The 24,239-nt window shown below is 38.7% G+C and overlaps 2 protein-coding genes across 2 annotated transcripts; one reads left to right on the forward strand and one right to left on the reverse strand.

Moving 5' to 3' along the window:
- Nucleotides 1–3,934: 3,934 nt before the first annotated feature.
- LOC117300879 (protein FAM8A1-like) lies at nucleotides 3,935–10,092 on the reverse strand. Its single transcript, XM_033784734.1, has 5 exons — nucleotides 9,507–10,092; nucleotides 8,263–8,383; nucleotides 7,285–7,408; nucleotides 5,848–6,008; nucleotides 3,935–4,925 (listed from the first exon to the last, which is right to left on the reverse strand). The coding sequence occupies exons 1-5, from the start codon at nucleotides 10,000–10,002 to the stop codon at nucleotides 4,757–4,759; spliced, it is 1,071 nt and encodes a 356-aa protein (XP_033640625.1). The 5' UTR covers nucleotides 10,003–10,092; the 3' UTR covers nucleotides 3,935–4,756.
- A 306-nt stretch (nucleotides 10,093–10,398) lies between these two features.
- Nucleotides 10,399–22,946, forward strand: LOC117300878 (tRNA (guanine(10)-N2)-methyltransferase homolog). The gene is made up of 9 exons (XM_033784733.1): nucleotides 10,399–10,492; nucleotides 13,462–13,530; nucleotides 14,160–14,546; nucleotides 15,541–15,814; nucleotides 16,973–17,104; nucleotides 18,523–18,637; nucleotides 19,128–19,259; nucleotides 20,333–20,453; nucleotides 21,708–22,946. Exons 1-9 carry the CDS (start codon nucleotides 10,409–10,411, stop codon nucleotides 21,834–21,836), a joined length of 1,443 nt encoding a protein of 480 aa, XP_033640624.1. The 5' UTR covers nucleotides 10,399–10,408; the 3' UTR covers nucleotides 21,837–22,946.
- The last annotated feature ends 1,293 nt before the right edge of the window (nucleotides 22,947–24,239 follow it).

Below are 24,239 nucleotides of genomic sequence, written 5' to 3' on the forward strand. Positions count from 1 at the left end.
AATTCTGAGACCCATTTATTTAGCACCTTATAAGGGTTTACAAGGTGCTACGGCGCATTAAGCAGCCACAACCAGGAACACCGGGGCGAACCCCTTCTCTTTTCGATAAGTGCACTGGGTTCTTTTACATGCGTTACACAACACATGGGACCAACGGCTTAACGTCCCATCCGAAGGACGAAGCAATGGTGATTTGAACCCACACTCTGCTGATCAGAAACACCAGAGTTTGAATTTGGTGCTCTTAACCGCTCGGCCACGACACTTCCGCACTGTCATTTTTAACTGACCCTGACATTGAAAGATGGGTCTAGATATTGAAGTATTAAGTACTAAGTATTAATTACATTACTAAACAGAGCTTTTACCGTCATATTTGTGGTAAATTTAAAACATTTAGTTTTAATAGAGGTAATAGTAATATCGAAGTCTTATATAGCGCACGTATCTACCAAACAAGGTACTCAAGGCGCTGAGTATATACAAACTTTCATAAAGATAGGTTATTGCAGTGATGGATTCTGAGACCCAATTATGTAGCACTTATAAGGGTATACAAGGTGCTACGGCACATGAAGCAGCCACAACCAGGAACACCGGGGCGAACCCCTTCTCTTTTCGATAAGTGCACTTGGTTCTATTAGATGCGTTACACAACACATGGGACCAACGGCTTTACATCCTATTTGATCATCCTTTACATCCTATTAGATTTGAATATAGTCTTGTACAATGACTTGCTTACATGCAGTTAAAAGTTACAGCTTACATTCAATTCCTCAGACTATAGAGACAGTTGCAAGGTAAAGGTTTGTGGCAATCATGTGACATAGCAACTGTCTCCATACTGCCGTAGTGTTAGGAATTCAAATTTAACTTGTGATCATAGGTTTCATTGTACCAGACACTATTCAAATCTAGCTCGTCAATGGCTTAAAATCCCAAGACAAAATGGCACTAAAAATAAAAAAAATTATCCACTTAGTAATCTCTGTAATTTCCACAAATTCAAATTTTAATAGTTATCTAGTCAGTAGTATAACATAGTATTTTTGTATGACACTTTTTGTATTTTTTAAAAACTTTACCATTTTTAAAGTACAATGATTTAACAGATTAACAAAAATTGGTGAAATGTGTAGATATATTTATATAATAATTCATTATTTTGTACAGCAATAATATTTACAACTTGAGTTTTTAATAAATCTTTGACATTTTTTTTTAGATCCAAGTTCTATTTCAATGAGTAAGTTACTGTTGTTGAGTTGAAATATAATCTTCGGCGTCCAATACAATGGCACTCTGCAGACGCGTTTTTTATTTTATTCAGTGAGCGCGAGTGTGACTGATTTTCCAGCTTCATCAAGCCATTGAGACTAGGGTATGTTTTTGGTTTGGGATCTCCACGCGCAAAGTTTAGAATGTAATTTTTGCACTGACTGTATGCGGAGCGTACGACACATTGACACATGCGGTCTTTTGATTTCTACAGAACCCATGTAATCATGGAACGCACCCCGGACATCAATGCACGTCGTCTACCATCTGACCATTGCTATCATTTTGGGGGTCAAGTATTTTGTTCATGATTTTTGACAAAATGGCGGACAGAATAGGCATTGGGAGTTGTGCATGGGGTCTCTACCTGGGCCCAATTTCATAGCACTGCTAAGCACACAAGTTTGATTAGCATGAAACTTCTTTCTTGATAAAAACACGAATGTCAACCAAATTTCCAGTACCAGTAAGAACGCAACATGCAACAAATGGAAATTTGGTTGGTAATCCTGATGAGTACTGGTTTGTTATTAATAGTGAATACTCGAATGTAACAAATACATTCACATTTTTCCAATTAACACCAATCATGGACTTCATCTAAATATACAGAGAAAACAACTCGAAAAAAAAAAGGACAAGTATCCAAACATACAAATAATATATTAATTTTCATTCCAAATTGACTAAGTTTTAGAAACATCCACTTAATATTTAACTTAAAGCCACTGGACACTTTCGATAAACAGTATTGTCCAAAGGCCCACACTTCGTGTATCACAACTTATATAAAGAATAACAAACCTGTGAAAATTTAGGCTCAATCAGTCATCGGAGTCGGGAGAAAATAACGGGGAAAACCCACCCTTGTTTCCGCACGTTTCGCCGTGTCATGACATGTGTTTGAAATAAATCCGTAATTCTCGTCATCGAGCGTTGATAATTGTTGTAATGTTTTCTCAAAAAGTAAAGCATTTCATGGAATAATGTTTCAAGAGAAGTCTTTCACCATTACCTTCTATAAACCCTGTAAGTTATGTGTAAGTCTGTGAACTTTTTTTTTTTCTGTTCCGAAAGTGTCCAATGGCTTTAGTATTTATTAATTCATTTGTTTATTTATTCCTTTACACATCCAACAGCACAAGTGCCAACTACAGGGTGAATAAGAAACAAGAAGAAATGCTCAGTTTGTGCAGGACTCAAATTTGTGAAAAAACTTCCTCAAGACCAGAAGGCTTGAGCTAAACAAATTTAGTGGACCACAATTTGTTGTACAAGACCAGAGGTCCTGGGGTGGATTTCACAAAGGTAGTCCTAACTTAGGACTAGTCCTAGGCAATACTAAGAGATAGGACCAGTCCCAAGTTAGGACCAGTAACTCATCCTAACTTAGGACTGGTCCTATCTCTTAGCATTGCCTAGGACTAGTCCTAAGTTAGGACTGCCTTTGTGAAATCCACCCCTGGTTGCATGCATTAAACTTTTTTATATAACACCCAAGCAGATCCTTGCCATTTGATTGGAGGATTGTCCGTCACGTGATAGCAAATAAATGTACCATTGCACGCTGAGTCACTCACGCTGGCAGCGTGCAATGGTACTTTTCGGATGGAACGAAAAAGCCGAGTAAAAACATCACTGCGTGCGCGTGCCTTTGGTAACGCAGCAGGTGTTACTGCAAGGCATAAAAATAAGTAAAATTTCTAGCATTCGGCTTCTACAATTAAAAATTGTAGGCCTACTCTTTGTTTGTTTTGAAAGTTGTATCTTTCAATCAAAATGACAAAGATCTACTTGGATGTTATATAAAACAAATAATGAATGTTTTTCATTCGTGCAATGGTGCGAATATGTTCATTCGTTGAAAGCTGGAATGTTCCATTCAACTCGGCTCCGCCTCGTTAAATAGAACATTCCATCTTTCAACTCATGAACATATTCGCACCATTGCACTCATAAACATTCATTATGTGTATATTATAACAACTATATTACACATTATAATACACCTCTTGCTGTTCTGTATTCTGATTGGCTGAAACACGGTCGGGAGGGGTGAACTAATTATAGTCGAGTGATCCTGTCGTGCTCGTTTTGCGGGACTAGTGCCTGAGCAGGCACTAGTCTTTTAAAGGGGAGGTACACATTTGGTAATTGTCAAATACCAGTGTTCTCACTTAATGTAGTCCATCATAACCATAAAATAACAAGCCTGTGAAAATTTGGGCTCAATCGGTCATCGAAGTTGCGAGAAAATGATGAAAGGAAAAAACGAATTTGTGTGCTTTCTCGCTAGAAGTCTTTTATTATTTGAGTGAGAAACTACCTCTTTCTCAAAAACTACTTTACTTCAGAGGGAGTCGTTCCCAACAATGTTTTATACTATCAACAGCTCTCCATTGCTTGTTACCAAGTCAGTTTTTAAGTTAATATTTGTTTTGAGTAATTACCAAACGTGTACCTTCCCTTTAACGCCCCCTCTCTTGACGTGAACAGTGAACAGCGACTACGTGTACATAAAACTTCCTTTCTTTCTAGCTACCGGGCAAACTCGGTAGTCTAGTTGGTAAGACACTGCTCTAGAATTGCAAGAGTCGTGGGATCGAATCCCACCCGAGTAACATGCCTGTGATATTTTTTTCACATGACTCTGGAAAGTACTGAGTATACAGGGCTAACACACATCGGTGTATGGGTAAAAAACCAAAAATAATTTTCTTTTCCAAGTTTCTTTTCCTGTTTCAAATTTGAGACTAGCATAATTTGATAAATATTGCACTTCAGTCAAAATGTGTATAATAAGACATGTACATGTAAGACATCTGACAAGATGGCCTGACAAGAAGACATCTGACAAGATGGCCTGATGATGATGATGACATGTAAGAGAAGATTGATCTAATCTGCCCCTTTGCATACCCTGTATACTGCATTTGAATTAAGAGGTATTTTATCAAATTCACAGTCAACATTTAAAAAGAAAATTGTGTCTGTTCAGATCTCACACACTGAGGTAAACGTATTATTATTATTATTAAATTGAAAACATAAGACCGCCCAACTTGTGGGGTCACAAGTTTCCTAGCCCTACACTAAAACTACTGGGCTTGGGCAAGCGGTCCAGTGTACAATTCAAACCCTATTGTTATAATTTCATCATTATTTTGGGGGTTCCCCAGTCCCAGTGTATACTACCAGCGTGATTCACACTGAATGCGACGCCGGTGCTTGAATCACATCACCCAAATTCCGGGCACAAGTTTTTTTATCGTTAGATTCTTTTTCTTCAAATTCCCAATAGCCAGTTGCATCTCTAACTGCTGGGGTTATAATTGTAGTGCCTCCCCAAAGAATTCAGTCTGGAAAAGAGACTTCTAGTACATGTAAATTCAATGTTACCCCAGCGGCCCAGCCATTCCCAATTGGGAACTATCTACATTCTGAACCTTGTGCTGATGAGCTACCTCAGGCCTGACTACCTGTTCTGTGGTCTGAGTCTCTCTGCCCAATTGGGAACAGAAACGACGACCGTCCGTGTGAGGATGTCGTACGCTGCCCGAAAATGAGGATTGAAAAAAACTGTGATGCATGCTGGGAAAAAGAACGCCATGGAGAAATTCTTGATGACCGCTCGGAGAAGTGCTCTGCAGGAAAAATAAAGAAACAAAACATGGAGACTTTAGAAAATTTATTTGCTTTTGACATTACAAGACAAGCTTCTTGTGGCTACTACGGTCAACATATAATAATAATAGTGGCAATTTATAATGCGCCATGTCTGTCTAAAAGACACTCCTGGCGCAGGAGAGATGCCGAAGCCAGAATGCAAAGAATATAGTTAAGCACACAAATAAGTTTTCAAATGGGTTTTGAAGCTGGAATATGTAGTGAGTTGTCGGAGTTTAGGGGGGAGTTCGTTCAATAGTGATGGGCCAGATTGTGAGAAGGAGCGGGCTCCCCATATATGTCTTAAAGTAATATACAAATAGCACAACTGACTATAACAAGATGATAATTAAAATTCATATTGTGCCCCTCAGATAAAAATGATCGAAAACACATTTTAAAATGCAAATAATGCAAGAAAAAGATAAAGAAACAGGAATCGTCACCAGGCCTGTTCCCTACTATGGGGATACGCCTGCCCCCCAAATAGAGAACTATTACTTATTAGATAGGCCTACCATGAAATACAGGGATAAAGAAGTAGATACATTACTGAAATGAAAATATCAATTTGGTAAAACAGCAAAATGGCATTACAAAATTACACAGAGTAGGCCAATCGCAGATACTCCACTTGACTACGCTTACGCGTTAATCCAGCGGTTCTTTTCAGAACCAACCCCAACTCATTTAGAGATTCATTACATGGTGTTACCGCAAACTCTTCTATATCTTATTTCCACCATGCAAATTTTCAAATCCTACTCACGCTGACGCAGCTAGTGCAAAAAATCGGCGCTTGCACGTAAGTGGCGAATGGTGATTGTAAGCGCAGAATTGGGTCTCTTTGGAAGATATTGCATGAAGGACAAGAACAAATAGTAAGGCATCCATACTTACTGTAGGTACGTCAAATTCTCTGGGCTAACAACCAGTGCTTTATTCCCACCTAGACCTTGTACTCGATCGCATGACACAACTCGCAGTCCCATGCAGTACTTGCCGGGGGTCGCTCCGCCTACTGTGTTCCCAAGCCCGTGCATGTACTTCAGGAAAAAAGTCTGCGGAGAAGAAAGAAGTTGGATAAATGTGACCTTCAATTTAACAACGTATCTGTTTCAAAATGTTTCTTCTTGTGTATAAAATTGATCATATTTTGGCCCCGGTCTCCAAGATCTCTTAGGCCTTTGTTAATCTTCACTAATCAGCTAACCGACGCCTTCGCTCTTCTTTCAGCACTCATTTCAAGCTTTCCCTGGGACCCAACAACATGATACACTATGGCGATCAATGCTTTTTCAAGCTACCCACCCACCACCATTCAAACGATGCCTTCATTGGATACTTTTAAATCATTACTTAAAGGGAAGGAACACTACTAATAATTGTCAAAGACCAGTCTTCTCACTTAGTGTATCTCAACATATGCATAAAATAACAAACCTGTGAAAATTTGAGCTCAATTGGTCATCGGAGTTGGGAGAAAATGAAGAAAGAAAAAACACCCTTGTTGGACGAATTTGTGTGCTTTCAGATAGAAATAAAAGACTTCTAGCTAGAAGTCTTTTATTATTTTAGTGAGAAATTACCTCTGTTTCAAAATCTATGCTACTTCAGAAGGAGCTGTTTCTCACAATGTTTTATACTATCAACAGCTCTCCATTGCTCGTTACCAAGCCAGTTTTTAAGTTAATATTTGTTTTGAGTAATTACCAAACGTGTACCTTCCCTTTAAAGCCAATTTTTTTATTTTTTTATTTTTTATGCAAGTTCGCCCAAACAAGGCTTTCTGGTTGTGGTTTAGAGACATACATATTAAGCGCTCTAGAAATGTTGTAATTTATTCTTCTGATCATTATAAGCTATCACACAAGCGCAAGTTGAATGTACAGGAAAATAAAGGGCTTCTGCGTGCCATATCCAACGACCCCGAAAACGTATTTATCTTCCAGCCGCATTAAGTCATTGAGGTTAGGTTTTGGTCTTGTTTTTGGTTTTGCTCGCGCAAGGTTACGAATGTAATTTTTGCACTGGCCATTTGAAGAGCGTGACTCATTGGCACTCACAATACGCAGTGTGCAATATAAAAACTGGGAGTAGATTATAGCTTTTTTTATCACACTACGGTTCGAGCATCTGATTTGAGGATTAGTGCGTACTGGAAGATAATAGGGAGATTTCGCCCGCAAACAGATAAGCATCTGCACACGTTTAGCTATCCGTAAACCTTACGTATAGCAGATAGCGAGTAGTGTATGACGTCATAATGATGACCTATTCATCGCACTAACTGTATCCGTTAGCATCGGAAACCTTAATAATAAAATGTCCACATACCTCGTAGCCACACACCACAACCCGATAGATGAGAGCAAACACTAGCATCTGTTGTAGATCTTCAAACGTAGAATCTTCATCAATTTCTTCAATCAAGAAACGCATCATGAAACTACTTGGATCTCTGTAATTAAAAATAACATTTGAGCTTATTATTTCAGCAACTTTTATTTTATCTTTGGACAAAGCACAGGTGAACTTTAAGAAGGTGGACCTCATTTGTCATTTTCAAAGACCAGTAATAACCAATAAATGTATGTAAAGGGTGTTATAAGGCTTAGAGGCTTGGAGATTGCCTGGATCTGGTTGCCTGTAAGTTGATTTGTGAGACATGACCTCCAAACTTTTGTGACGATGACGTCAGTTGAATTGGTAAAAATATTGTACCTTTAAAGGGAATGTACACGTTTGGTAATTACTCAAAACAAATATTAACTTAAAAACTGACATTGGATAGCTGTTGGTAGTATAAAACATTGTGAGAAACGGCTCCCTCTAAAGTAGCATAGATTTTGAAATAGAGGTTATTTCTCACTAAAATAATAAAAGACTTCCAGCTAGAAGTATTTTATTACGGCGAAACGTGCGGAAACAAGGGTGTTTTTTATTTCATCATTTTCTCCCAACTCCGATGACCAATTGAGCTCAAATTTTCACAGGTTTGTTATTTTATGCATCATATGTTGAGATCGACACCAAGTGAGAGGGCTGGTCTTTGACAATTACCAAAAGTGTACTTTCCCTTTAAAGGCACTGGACACCTTTGGTAATTGACAAAAACCAGTCTTCTAACTTGGTGTATCTCAACAATAAAAAAAAAAAAAAATGTCTCCATTGATCGTTAAGTAAGTTTTTATGCTAACAATTATTTTGAGTAATAACCTATAGCGTCCAGTTCTTTTAAAAAGAGAATAAATAACTAACAGCCAAATAAATAACAACCAAAATCTGCTGGTAGTTTTAAAGTAAAACACTCACACAATGCCCATGTATTCTATGATGAACAGAGTAACGCCAAACTTCACTATGAAGAGTAGGACGAAGTCGATTATTTCTGCCGTGATGCGACGGTACAAGGAGGGCAGCGTGAACTCACTCGCTGTGAAAGGAAAAAGAATTTATGAAACTAATTTTTAATGTTTTTATAATGTTTAGTATTTGTATCAGTCCTGTAATTTTTTATTTATTTTAAGTTATCAATTAAAAAACTTGAGGTGATCCTCTGGCTGCCGCTTCCCAAGTTGTATCGTAATTTGGGTGTGATCCCTGGCTACACGGCAGTTTACGGTTGTATGGCTTCTAACTGGCACCCCTGAACAAATTGACAAAATAGGGACACCGCCAATATAGGGCTAGATAGCTCAGTTGGTAGAGCGCCGGCATGTTAATCCGGAGGTTGTTTGTTCGAATCCCACTCTGGTCAATTCTTTGTTCGACCCCAAAAATCATTAAAAAATCTACCATCTATACATGTATTAATGACTTAGTCATTATAATTAAGTGTAGCGCAGGCAGAGTGTCAGTGCTACTGCAGCTGTACTTGTGGGGTTCACAGGGGAGCCTATAGTTTCTAGAAGTACTGCAACAGTACACTTGGGTCTTTTACTGAGGCAATGTACATGTACTCCCTTTTTGTCTGAAAATCATCATTATTGATCGTTTGTACGACAGATAATGACAAGTTAAACAAAAAAAGGAGTACAGTGCCCCAGTAATTGGGTCTGCTGCAACTAAGGAGTAGAAGAACCAGACCGAGTCAACCTAGGCGCAGTACATACAAGTCATAATGCAACAAACTAGTTGCGATAATTGTATTCCTCCATCCTCCTGACAATGGTCGGAGAGAATAAAGAGTTAAGATTATCGCAACTACATTATCAACAACTAGCCAACCTTGTTGGGCTGTTGTGGCTCTCTTTTTACTTCGGTCTTATCATCGACTATGATACGACTTTGTTAAAAAAAGAGAGCCACAACAGCCCAGCAAGGTTGGCTAATCTAATCAAGGATAACTTTCCGTATGGCGCCACCACTTTTTCACTCATTTTTTTACAAAAAGGGATATATCAATCAGGTAAATAAGTTCCTATATTATTTTATATCGAATGAAAAAGTGGTGGCGCCATACGGAAACTTTTCCCTAATCAACAACAAACTATACAATATTTCCTTATCAATCATGTAATTGTAATTGTAATGATAGTCAGCCATTGCTGCCGGACCTGTTAACTGAGGAATTTGAGGATGAGTTTGCTGCTGTTGCTGCTGTTGCTGCTGCTGCGGAACAGTCGGTGGTTGCTGATAGGTGAATGGAAACTGTGCTGCTGCTGGTACTTGCATCTGCTGACCCGGAAAAGGGGCGGGGCCCTGGCCAGCAGCAACCCCACCCATCGATGGGAATCCTGGTGGAGAGGTGGGCGTGTCTGCTCCAGGCGGAGGCATAGGTGAAAACGGTGAACCGAAGAAACATGGTGCCATCATGAGAGCATGTTGCGAGCAATAATGCATCCATTGGTGTGTGCGATACTGCATCAACCATTGGGATACTTCTTTGGTGTACGCCTTGCAACTTGGTTTTTTATCATGTTTATTCTCTTCATTTTTTGTATGACTTTTTTCACCAGAAATCTTGTCCATGTTTTCTAAAGTAGGTTTAGTCTCTGTGTTTTCGTTTCCAGATAGTTTCCTTCTCACCACTGCTGGCTCTTCTTTCTCCATTTTGCTGAAGATTTTAGTTAGAACACTGAACGAGATGGACAACCAACAGCGAACAAAAACATGAAAATCATAAATTGTTTGGCCACATACCAAATTTGATGCTACCACGTACACTATAGAAACTACTAGTTCCAAGCTTTAGTTTGAGTCAAATACCGTAAACAACCGTCATCATCGGGGGCGGGGGTGATGGGATGGGGGGGGGGGGGGGGACTCAGGTCTAAGCTTGACCCCGAGTCATACCATACACAATTTTCAGAATCCGTTGATAAAAACACCCTGGATCACCGTGTGCTTGTCACTTACAGATAAAGACAAATAGTGAAAGATATCAATATTTTATTAAAAAGAAAGTGCTAACATTTAGTGACGCTCGTTTGCGGTATTACACTGAAACTTGGGCTCGATGTTTTCCAAGATGGCGGCCTCCATGCCCATGCGACAGTATTTGCTCTGCTTTGCACAGGAACACATTGAATTTAGACTGGCGGTAAGCTCTTTTATTCAAAATACAGTGTATGTGAAAGGATTCTAACCGGCACATGAGTGTTTTTATGATAACAATAACGTTAATTAATACGGCTAGGCCTTCATTCTTCATGGCCTTTAATATTAATATTTTTAGTTCCCCTGTTTAGTTTTTGCCATTGCGTGACAGCATGCAACTTATGGCACCACAGCGCAGCGCATGCAAGTGCAGCGCAGCTCATACAACACACGACATTACATTAATGTACAATGTAGTGGCAGTAGCCTAGCTAGTAACACTAACAAAACCACATGTTTAGTTCGGGATGGTCAATTAAAAGTTTTGTTTTGTTTTTAAAATTCTTAAAAAATCAACAAACAGATTTATTTATAGACCTTTTGCACATGACGTCATTTCAGTACGGCGCCCTCGCCTTGAGGTCAAGAGGAGGTTGTTCATTGGCCAATCTAGTATGTGCGTTTCGATTGTTTCTTCACCGCTTGACCTCAAAGATGGCGGCTGGATGACGTCAATGCATAAGGTCTATTTATATATCGTATGAGGTCCTGTTTTCGAGGTGTCCCTAAAATCGTGGCAAATCTTTTACCTCTCTGTGCGCGATGTAAACAGTCCGTAGATAGATATTGTGTGGTTTTATTTGCCAAGCAAAGAGTCTCCTCTCCCTTGACCAAAACTTAGGAACATGTAAGGCTCCACTGGTTATTTGCTCTCGTAAATGCAAAAAGTTTGGTATTTTAGGCATTTCTACAAGGTACAAAAATATGTCATAATGTTGAGGCCATATAAAAATATTTGCCCACCGAAAACGTTTCATCAAACACTAATTCAATTCACTATTCACGATGATCAAATCATGTGACTGAATATTTTGCTGAGCATTCTGGAAAAAAAATACCGAGGCTTAAAGAAGCCATGTGCCTTATATCATTTTCTAATATTTTTGGAGATTTTTATTTTGTAACCCTCATATCAATACTATTATTAATATTAAAATTTAAACATCAGCTTGTTGATTCAATTATCACTGTTTATTTATACGCTTTATTATAAATATTAAGAAAAAAAATATAAAAAAAATAAATAAAAATCAGATTTGGAAGCCAGTAATTATTCACACTTTTTATATTTTTTATATTTTTTTATATTTTGCAAGTTTCCATGGTAATTTAAAAAATTTATTATAAAATATATTTTGAATAAAATGAAGGCAACTGCTGGCTATACAGTCATACACAGAGTCTCAAAGAACACTTGTAGTCACTGCAGATGTTTCTTCCATGTATGGCTTCACCGGGAAACCATACTTTCTCGTTTGCCGTGAAAACTGGAAAAACTCAAAACAAATGGGGCCAGTTGAAGTCATCGAAGATCGGTGTGTGGTTTGAACATTTCAATATTCATCAAGTTTTAATACATGTTTGCATACTTAATATTAACAAATGAAGATAATTAGGGCATCGGTTGATATATAATGGCATCATTATTTTTTTTCCAATTCAAAGAAAAAGGCATAATAGCGTGAAAACTGGTAAGCAGAGGATATAATAATAATATTATTCAAAAATCATTTTGCTTATTTTAAAGCCATTGGACACTTTCGGTTAAACAGTGTTGTTCAAAGGCCCACACTTCGTGATACATCACAATGCACACCTTATATATAAAATAATGACCCTGTGAAAATTTAAACTCAATCGGTCATCGGAGTCGGGAAAAAATAACAGGAAACCCCACCCGTGTTTCCGCACGTTTCGCCGTGTCATGACATGTGTTTAAAATAAATCCGTAATTCTCAATCAATGTCGAGAATTGATAATTGTTTTAATGTTTTCTCAAAAAGTAAAGCATTTCATGGAATAGTCTTTCAAGAGAAGTCTTTCACCATTACCAGGTAAACCCTGTAAGTTATTTGTAAATCTGTGAACTTTTATTTTTTTTTACCGAAAGGGTCCAATGGCTTTAATGTGCTTACTTTAAATTTGAAAACAATTTTAAATATTATTATTAAGTTGTATCGTATTGTTGTCCAATCGATTAATCATTTTTATGAAGTTGGGATTACTCACTTTTTAATGCAAAATGTAAACTCTGTCAACTATGTATTCAGAGGAAATAAGGCCAAATAACAAAAATACCATTTGATCGTCCGGATTTTTCAAAAAAGAGGAGGATGAGGGCCTTACTATTTCCTATTTACTTTTTTTTTTAAGATGGCCGCTAAGTATTTCAAATCAAACAGGCCACCAATTCTTCAGTTTGAAACCTATTAATAGTTGCATGAGGACCTGTGTTAACACTAACACTAACAGGGTCGGATAACACTAAAAAGATTTGCTGGTAGGCATTCACTAATATTGTTTTATGAAACAGACGGTTACAAGTGTTTGAGAGCATCAAGTTAGATTCGGGAAAAGCTCCTATGGCCAGTCCTTTTGAAAAGATGGATTATTTTTTACAAAAATAGAAAAATAGTAAATAGTAAAAAAAAAAGGATGCGGCCCCAAAATATTCATGGTGGTAAACGGAGCTGAAATTGGGCACAGGTATTTCGCGCTGATGTTTACACTTGGTGAACATGCTTTCCATACGCCCAGATTCACAACGAATTCCTCATGAGACAATGTGTGTGAGTGAAATAATAGTGGTCCACAATGAAACAGTGTACAAGGTAGGCCTACGAGGGGTTATTAATAGCTTTTTTTTATAAAAAATACCCAGGTATGTAGTTTATTTTGTGTCGCCCCTCCCCCCCGCCTGTTTTTTTCTCTTTTTTTTTCTTCTCCCTCTTTTTTAATTTTGGTTATTTGCCCAACAAAAAGGGGGGGGGCGTGCGCCCCTCTATGCCCCCCCCCCTGGATCCGCGCCTGATTTGGCGATCGGCAACCGGTAATTTTGAACCCTGTTATGGTCAAAAGTCGACTGAACTGTTTTACTTTTACATATAACTTTTTTGTATTTTCTCAACACAGGAACTAAGTGCCATTACTTCATTTTTTGGTATCAAAGCAGAGTTGAACGACACCGAGTATGATCACCATGTAAGTTTTTTTGAAGTCTATAGAATGTTTTCTTTAAGATGGAATTGCTGCAAAAAGTGGAGAGTCTTACCAACATTTATCTTCTGACTAGCGATATATAACTGTGGCTGTAATTTTTGGTCTTCGGAAAACCCTTTATTTGTGGAAAAATCATTTACTTGCCGGTTCGGGCGACCGCTAATTTCGAACCCTGATTAAAGACACTGTCACCTTTGGTAATTGTCAAAGACCATTCTTCTCACTTGGTGTTTCTCAACATACATGTAATGCATAAAATAATAAACCTTTGAAATTTTGAACTCAATAGGTCGTCGAAGTTGATAGATTGCTTGATTTCTGGACCTGCAAATCCAATTCTGAGGTCTCAAAATCAAATTCGTGGAAATTTACTTCTTTCTCACAATGTTTTGTATAGCTCTCAATTGCTTGTTACCAAGTAAGTTTTTAACAATTATTTTGAGTAATTACCAGTAGTGTCCAGTGCCTTTTAACTTTCTCAATCACTAGCTTTGTTTAAAACTACCCTCAAAACTCATGTTATGAGAACTCTGCAACTTTCCCTTCTTTCAACATTTCACTGCGCCATGAGCAAGATCTTAATTACTATTGGTATTATTTTTCGTCCACAGAATCCGTTCCTCCTTCTCAGACTTCCCTCGGAATCCTGTGCCCACAAGATCATGGGTAGGACGATGCTGGGTCGCTTCATGATCGAAGTCTGGGGCCATGGAAACTCCTGGTCAGAACTCTACGAGTCGCTCAATAAAGTTCCCGAGCAGAACAAAGCACCGTATAACCTTCCGGAGACGAGTTTCTGTTTTAAAATGCGGACGCTTGGAAAAAAGCTCGGAATGGAAGAGAAGTTGGCCACGATCGAGGGCCTTGCAGAGTGCCTGGACTTTAAAGCTAAAGTTGATTTGAGGAATCCGGAGCATGTATTTCATGTGTACGCCGATTATGGCTTGGTACCTAATCAAGGTCCGAAGGAACCGTACAAAGTTTATTTTGGCCGCTTGGTGAGTATTTGTCTGGAGTTTTGTTGATTTTACATTTTACAGACTTAAAGGGAAGGAACACATTTAGTAATTGTCAAAGACCAGTCTTCTCACTTGGTTTGTCCCAACATGAGCATAAAATAGCAAGCCTGTGAAAATTTGGGCTCAATTGGTCGTCGAAGTTGCGAGAAAATGATGAGAGAAACGACACCCTTGTTATGGATGAATTTGTGTGCTTTCACTTTTTCAGATAGGAATAAAAGACTTCTAGCTAGCCTAGAAGTCTTTTATTATTTTAGTGAAATATTACCTCTTTCTCAAAAACTACGTTACTTCAGAGGGAGTCGTTTCCCACAATGTTTTATACCATCAACAGCTCTCCAATGCTCATTACCAAGTCAGTTTTTAAGTTAATGTTTGTTTTGACTAATTACCAAACGTGTACCTTCCCTTTAAAGACATATTTCATACATTGACATGATTGAGTAGAGCTTGATTTTAAGTGAAAAATGCAGGCTTGGAGTAGATTATCATTATTTTTCAGAATGAAATTTTTCAAGACAGAATCAAAATGATAAAAGACCGTACATGCCGAGTTCCCTTGTTGGGAAGATCATATAAACAACAGGTATACTTTTAAGTATGTTAATTTGAGCAACACAAACGGAAGAGTAATTTTTTGTTCTAATGGGTAAATGTACTTTGATGCTTACCAGAATTGAAATTATGTTCACCACACTTTAGAGTAAAATTTTAACAACAAAAAAAGTATTTAAGTAAAGACCAGTGGACTTGTTGGATCCCGAGTCTACAGGCCCGACGTTATACTCACTGACCTCAGGCCTTTGATCCATGGTTCATTTAAAGCCCTGTTGAGTTACTGGACCATTCAAAATAATCGCAACGTTCACAATTGTACAAAACATAGGCTTGGGAAGGGAGTGTCTGTTTGACTGAATATTCAAAATAAAAAAGTTCAAAGGGTCTCATAAAGGTTTTTTTGTCCAATGACCAGATCTCCGAAGGCCAACGTCAACTGGAACAGCAATACTCCATCAAGAAGCGTCACTTCATCGGCAACACAAGCATGGATGCCACACTCTCACTCCTCATGGCAAACCAAGCAAAGGTCAAGCCCGGTATCGTGACCTTTGACCCGTTCGTTGGCACAGGGAGTCTGCTCATAGCTGCCGCGCATTTCGGGAGTTACGTCATGGGGGGCGACATCAACGCAAACATTATTCACGGACGTGGGAAGACGAGTAGGAAAGGAGTTCCTCGGTATCGAGGTAAGGCTGTGCACATTCGACAATTAATTTTTATGTTCTTAAGCAAAAAACTTAAAGGAACACGTTGCCTAAGATCGGGCGAGTTGGTCTTTGAAAAGCGTTTGTAACCGTTTGTTATAAAATTCATATGATTAGAAAGATATTTTAAAAGTAGAATATAATAATCCACACAAGTATCACTCGAAATTGCATGGTTTTCCTTTTACTATGCGAACTAACACGGTCGGTCATTTATGGGAGTCAAAAATTTGACTCCCATAAATGGCTGACCGTGTTTGTCGACGAGGTAAAAGGAAAAACCACGCAATTTCGAGTGATACTTGTGTGGATTATTATATTCTACTTTTAAACTATCTTTCTAATCATATGAATTTTATAACAAACGGTTACAAATGCTATTCAAAGACCAACTCGACCGATCCAAGGCAATGTGTTCCTTTAATCATTACTGCCTCGTCATTCGTATGGACTGGAACTTCTTTCATCCCATGTGTTGCGTAATGCTCGTAATGCAACCGACTTATAATGCTTGTAATACTTGTAATACAACGTTGAAGCGCCTTGAGTGTCACTCAGTGATGAATATGAGCACTATTGGCCACTATTCATAAATACCTCAGACAGTTTCGCTATTCCTATTGGTGGAGAGCAGGTCACGTGGGTGTGTATTAACCTTTGTTTATGACCGGTAAAAAGTGTTAATTCATGGGCGTGACACGCGACCTTGCACCTGTACTTATAAGACAGTTTCTTCATTCCTATTGGTCGAGAGCAACGGCTGAAACAGTTGTGCCACATCATGCGATACGCACAGCATGCCCTTATAAGGAGTTGTTTTACCATTTCATAGCTGGAGGGGTGTTGTGTTGAAAGAAATCATTTAACAATAATTTTTTTTTATAGTTTTTGCATTTATTTTACTTTTTGACCAAAATGTGATGATGTTTATGAATGGGAATCAAAGTGTGTTGAATCGGTTTTCAACTAGTGGTTTAAACCCGCCGAGGCCTGGTTCTTCATAGTTTACCTCGACTTCGTCTCGGTAAAATTATCAAGAACCAGGCCTCGTTGGGATTAAACCACTAGTTGAAAACCTCTTCACCACACATTGATTCCCTTATTGTTATTATTATTATTACTCTATGTGATTATCTTGAGGTGATGATGAGAACATCCGAGCCAACTTAAGACAGTACGGCTTGGAGCATCTCTACTTGGATGTCCTCGTGTCTGATTTCTCCAGTCAAGTATGGAGGGAGCGTCCTCTGTTCGATGCCATCATCACCGATCGTAAGTTGATTTTTCATTTTCAAAATGTGTTCCATAAAGTTTTAATTTAGTATCAGATGTCCTCGTGTCTGATTTTTCCAGTCAAGTATGGAGGGAGCGTCCTCTGTTCGATGCCATCATTACCGATCGTAAGTTGATTTTTCATTTTCAAAATGTGTTCCATAAAGATTGAATTTAGAATTAGGAAAACAACAAATGAAGCATAATTTCAAAGATGTTAATATCATGCTAGATAGCTCATTTGGTAGAGATGGCACTTTAATCCAGAGGTCATTGGTTTGTTCAAACCTTGGTTAAAGACACTGGACACTATTGGTAAGTCTTCTCACTTGGTGTATATCAACATATGCATAAAATAACAAACCTGTGAAAATTTGAGCTGGATTGGTCGTCGGAGTTGCGAGATAACTATGAAAGAAAAAAAACACCCTTGTCACACGAAGTTGTGTGCTTTAGATGCTTGATTTCGAGACCTCAAATTCTAAACTTGAGGTCTCAAAACCCAATTCATGGAAAAATTACTTCTTTCTCGAAGACTATGTCACTTCAGAGGGAGCCGTTTCTCTCAATGTTTTATACTATCAACCTCTCCCCATTACTCGTGACCAAGTAAGGTCTTATGCTGATAATTATTTTGAGTAATTAACAATCGTGTCCACTGCCTTTAAGTAAGTATTTTTTTTTCACTTTAACTTGTGGTTAATTATTTGATATCTGAAATAGAAAGTTGCATCCCTTCAGCTGATCCCTGGCCGCTGCTTCCCAGGTTTTATTGTAAACTAGGGTGTAATTTCTCCTAAATGGTCGTATGGCAATGGCACCTTGATATTGACAAAGATATTGACAAAATAGGGAGAGCGCCAGAAGATACATTATTACTACAGAGGTTTACAGCATTCTGTGGGAAACTTCTGAGTTCACAGTGCTCAACACCACATCGCTGAGGTCGTAGAGTGTCGCGGCCGAGTGGTTAAGAGCATCGAATTCTGGTGCTAAGTCACCGGAGTGTGGGTTTGCATCCCGGTCGTGACACTTGTGTCCTTGAGCAAGATACTTTACTATAATTGCTTCTCTTCACCCAGGGGTATAAATGGGTACCTGCAAGGGTAGAGGTTGATATTGTGAATGAAAAAGCTTTTGAAGAGCCACGGCAGCTCGGGGCTGTATACTCCCTATTGGGAGCTAAGAAAGATTAAAGGGGTGTTGTTGGCCCAATGACCGGGGGACTAATGTAAAGCGCATTGATACGGATTATTGTGAAATGCGCTATATAGGCCTAAGACTTTGTTATTATATTATTATTATTATTATTATCGCTGGAGGGTAATTTAACACAACTGAGCATTCACTTCACAGCTGTGAGGATTTATTGTATTTCCCCTTGACCTTTGACCCTGTCAATGACCCCCTTTTGTCAGCTCCATATGGTATTCGTGAATCAACAAGAAAGATTGGGACTGCAAAATCCTCAGAACCATCCGCAGAATCAAACACAGGACCAGCCACAGAAACACCCACAGGAACTGATGAACAGTAAGTACAAGTGTATCTTTGCTGGCTTGGTAAACACAAGGCCAAACCACCATCTTTAAAGGCACTGGACATGATTGGTAATTGTCAAAATAAAGGGCAGTATTCTCACATGGTGTATCCCAACATATGCATGAAATAACATCTGTGAAAGTTTTGACTCTATTGTTCATCAAATTGAAAGAGAATAATGAAGGCAAAAACACCCCTGTTGCACAAATTTGTCTGCTTTCGGATGCCTAATAAAAGGCGTCAGACCTGAAGTCTTAAAATATTTTAGTGAGAATTTACCGTTTCTCAAAAAACTATATTACTTCAGAGGGAGCCATTTTACACAATGTTTTATACTATCAACAGCTCTCCATTGCTTGCTACCAAGTCAGTTATTATCCTTAGTATTGTTTTGAGTAACTACCAATAGTGTCCAGTGCCTTTAAAAATGAAACAGATCTTTCTGAAATGTAACAATTTTTGTCATATTTTCGCAATCCAGGTCTGAGCAGCACATTCCAGCAAAGACCTCCTACGTCCTGTCAGATATCTTCACCGATTTGCTGAATTTCTCAGCTCAGTATCTCTGTCTAAACGGCAGGCTCGTCTTTTGGTTACCTGTTTATAGACCAGAGTAAGTCCATGACCATACAGTATTTTTGACCATGTGAGGGCGCTTTCAACAGGGAATGATTTTGTGAAACGCCCATTAAAAAATTTTCTGAGTTCCATTACAGATTACCATTACTGCAAACCTGGCACTCCCAAGTAGTATTCTGTTTCTTAAAACTGCAAACCTCACAATTTCATTCTTTGACTTTTGGGGTCGAACAAAGAAAAATTGACTGGAGTGGGATTCGAACCAACGACCTCCGCATTATCGTGCCGTCGCTCTACCAGCTCTACAGCTCTACCAAGCTACCTTCTACCTGTACATATTGATGCCTTTTTACTATCATTCTGTAGTATTCTGAATACTTCACAGAATACAATCTTCAAAACTTGAAAAGCTCTTCTTTCAAACACTTTTGTTTTTAACCAAAATTTAATATTCTTTATCCCATCGCAAATTTAGTATTGATTATTGCCGTACTCGCTGCTAAACCTCTGTCTCTCTTGCCAATTTCAAATCTTGTATAAACATTTTTTTATTTTTTTCAATTGTTGATGGGTTTTGGTTAATTATTTGCCTGTTTTGAATTTTAGCTCATTCTGCGTTACTTCTTTTTAGCATATTTCTGTTGTTGTCTAATGTTTTAAGGTCTTTACAGACTTATTGTAAATAATTATAGATTTTTAATACATGGCCATGGATACTGGAATTGAAGGCCTTCGGTCTACAGTTTCTTTGGTAAACTTTTTTAATTCCAGGCATATGTCCCTGGCTTTTGTTTGGTTGATGTTTGTATTTTGTTTGTGTTTTTATGCCAAATAAATAATAATAATAGTAATAACAGGATTTGAACTGCCTCTAGCTACCGGGCAATCTGCGTGGTCTAGTTGGTAAGACACTGCAATAGAATGGCAAGGGTCGTCTGTTTGAATGCCACCCAAGTAATATGCCCTGTGATTTGGTTCACAAGACTAGGGGAAAGTACTTAGTATACAGTGCTTGCACACATCGATGCCGTGGTAAAAACAAAAGTAATATTCTTCATTCCAGATGCAAATTTAGCATCTATTATACTTTTTATTTCCTTCTTCAAGATACACCGAAGCCCAAGTACCCCACCATCCATGCCTCAAGTTGATCGCTAACAGTGAGCAGCCCCTCAGTTCATATATGGGTAGACGGCTCATAACTATGGAGAAGACAAAACACATAGAGGTAGGCTCTTGTTCTTTTACCATATTGGGTGCGTTCGATTAGCTTCCCCGGGTCAACCCAATCTGCCCCCGTTGCGTTCGAATAGCTTTGACATCATTCCAGGGGCTCACCACGGTCAGCCCAAGAGCTCAGCTTATGGAACGGGTCAATTGGAACTGGCCCGAGGTGCATGACATCACCTCAAGAGGGCGAGTGATCTTTTGAGTAGCTCTCTTTTTAGGTATGTCAGGGGCTCCCTCAAAAGAGCACCGCGGAGTCGACACAGAGGAGCTAATCAAGCGCACCTACTGTAGCGTTGACCGGGGCTTGTGATGCACCCAGCTTTACCTGCGAGGGTAGAGAGGTTGATATTGTGTTTGAAATGCGCCAGGGCAGCCCAGGGTTGTTTACTCCCCGGGAACCTCAGAAAGATTAAAGGGTTATTGTTTTTTACATTTTGAACTTTTTAAATGCTTTATTGTACCCAATTTTCATTGTTTTTACAGCTTTTATAGTTTTATGGTGTTCATGCACCTTTTTTGCCTGTAAGGCTTTGTTTTTTATTTTGCCTAAAATTTGTACTGGTGTCTGAGTGTTTCTACATTAATTTGATTTTCTTTTGCCATTGTTACTGGTATGCGCCCTCTAACAGGCTGGTTATGGAGAGAATGCAATAGGAATTCAATAAATTATTAACGTTTAATATTATGATTATTATTGGTACCATGACCAGGGCACTAATGTAAAACACTTTGATAAGTTACTGTAAAATGCACTATAAGAACTAGTTAAAGACAGTGGACACTATTGGTAATTGTCAAAGACCAGTCTTCTCGCTTGCTGTATCTCAATATCTGCATAAAATAACGAACCTGTGAAAATTTGAGCTGAATCGGTTGTCGTAGTTGCGAGATATTAAAGAGAGAACAAAACACCCTGGTCACACAAAGTTGTGTGCTTTCAGATGCTTGATTTCGAGACCTCAAATTCTAAACTTGAGGTCTCAAAATCAAATTCTTGGAAAATTACTTCTTTCTCAAAAACTATGTCACTTCAGAGGGAGCCGTTTCTCACAATGTTTTATACCTTCAACCTATTGCTCGTAATCAAGAAAGGTTTTATGATAATAATTATTTTGAGTAATTACCAATAGTGTCCACTGCCTTTAATGTTATTATTACTAAACCTAGGCAAACCCCAGCAATATTCTGCAAGATGGTGTTTGAGATTTGACCTGGACGTTTTTCTTGCCTACTGGTTTTTCTCTCTGTACAGGATCTTGAGGAAGACGTGGCTGCTGAAATCCAACAAGACTGTTACCAAGACCACAATTCCATTAGGGAGAAGGTCATTGGTCTACAATTCAGGATCCAACGGATTAAACAGACATGTAGTAAAACATGACAGGCTGGAATTGTTTTACATACGGACAGTGGAAAACAGCAGGACTGCGGCAGCCCATTTCACAAACCGCAAGGATTAATCCTACCTGGAGTTAGGTCGGGTAATTTGTCGGAACTTAGGATGGGTTCGATGTGTCCTTACGTTTTCAGATCCGGAACTGAGCTCGACCCAAGATTAATCCTAAGTTAGGAAGAGTTTGGTGAAATCGACAACTTGAATTTCATCTTAGAGAGGACAAGGCACTTTACAACTTAAAAGGGGAATTCCATTGGATGGAAGGTCTATGGGAACCTCATGAAGGTGCACCAATGCTAAGACCAGGGCATCATAGGGCATGGGAACCTCTGAAGGTGCACCAATGCTAAGACCAGGGCATCATAGGGCATGCCCTCCGTGTAATTCAAGGCCATGGGAAAAGCGGGCAAAAAGATTTGTGTTGAGATTTACTTTGTTGGAATCTGACTCCATTAAGTAGAAGGAGAACGGTCCACAAGTTGGAGTCCATCAAATGAGACAATCACTGTGATACATGTACATGAACATCATCATCATCATCCTTCATAAGAATAGTAGAAGCAGCTTTGATGAAATGGTGCCAGGTTGCTTTATCCCTCATGAGTTGTTGGATTTCGTTTGGATTGAGATTTGTGTCTTTGGTGATGGTGTCTGGGTAGCTCATTTTCCTCCTGCCATGATTTGGATGTCCACTAGAAGGATTCTAGAAGATCAGGTGCGATATTGGTTGATCACCTGTAAGCAAATAGTGGCCAGCTAACTGTAGACGTCTCAGCTCTACAGTTTCAGATAGTGGCGGTAGATTGTCATATACCTCCCTGTTTGTATAGCAGGCTGGATTCGTGATAATACTCAGACAGTGGAAAGGCAGGTAGATTCGTTTTGAGGAGTTATTTGTTGGTATCTGAAAATGAGAGAGAAGGAAATGGTCTACACATGTATATTTCAGGGTTGAACATTATGACGGGTAGATTATTCATTTAAGCAATGCAGATTTGCATCATTGAAGAATTTGTTTGGTAGGATTTAAAACTTTGCATGGTGGAAATATGATATAGAAAGGTTTGCGGTAATACCATGTGGTGATGATCTCTAAATGAGTTGGGGTGGTTCTGAAAAGAACCATTGGTTTAATAATAATAATAATAATAACCCGTTTTTATATAGCGTTTTTATCACCCGGAGGGCGTCCCAAAGCGCTTCACATTATTACCCCTGGTCACTGGGCCTTAAATCACTGGGGGGGGGGGGGGTATGCAGCCTGTGCAACATTAATATGCGCTAATCGGCTAAATAAATCACAAGAACCATCTCTGCCCTCACAGGTACCCATTTACCCCTGGGTGGAGAGAAGCAAATATAGTTAAGTGTCTTGCTCAGAGACACAAGTGTCGCAACCGGGATTCGAACCCACACTCCGATGAACAGAAGCACCAGAGCTTGAGTTCGATGCTCTTATGCGCTTGGCCACGACACCCCGAAACTCAACGTTTCAAAACAGTAATACTCCATAATACTCTAGCAATGCAAAGGTTATGGGTTTGAATCCACCCGAGTGATTTGCCTGTGAGTTTTTTTTACAGACCTGTGGGAAAGTACTAAGTATACAATCAGTGCTTTTAATACACATCAGTGTATGGGGATAAAACAAACAAAATATATTGTGTATCCCTGATGCAACCATTCAGATCTTATCATTAACAAGTTTCTGACTTTTCCACGGTACAAAAATGGGAAAACAGAGTACATGTAATTGCCAACAAACAACAATATTACAATACCCAACACGAACATTCAAAACGAAAACAAGAGAAATGCACTCAGATTTCTGTCCTTTATATTTTGTTACAATACCAAAACTCCTATTTATTTCATGTTCTCAAATGATAGTCTTAGATGCAGTTCATCCAATATTTAAAGATTTTTAAAATTAAATTATGTCATAATACTGTTATTATGTGCATGTGCTTTTTATTGATCGATCTGAATAAAATCTACAATCTTAACCTGTATTGATGTAATGAACCTGCTTTACTTTGTCAAACCTGAAGAGGTATTATATAATAAAATCTACTGTTACACTCAATCAATCAATCATAAATAAATAATTTGCATAGACGATGTGACCTCTGACGTCACTCGAAAACCATAACATGATTCGCGCGCATACCGCCGGGCAAAACCTTTGTGTTTTGGCAGCTAGCTAGAAAGTACATGTACACGCAATCTTACCATGACTACAGTTCTTTTTGCCCGGCAAAACATGACGTGTACAGTGTTTTGTCAACAGAGGGCGGTTTGAATGTAAACATAGGTCACATCGTTTATAGTACCTAAATCAAAAGTTTGCTCAAAGGCGCTGATGCACAGAAGAAATAAAAAGTCATT

The sequence above is a fragment of the Asterias rubens genome, chromosome 16, assembly GCF_902459465.1.
Source record: "Asterias rubens chromosome 16, eAstRub1.3, whole genome shotgun sequence".
NCBI classification, from domain to species: domain Eukaryota; kingdom Metazoa; phylum Echinodermata; class Asteroidea; order Forcipulatida; family Asteriidae; genus Asterias; species Asterias rubens.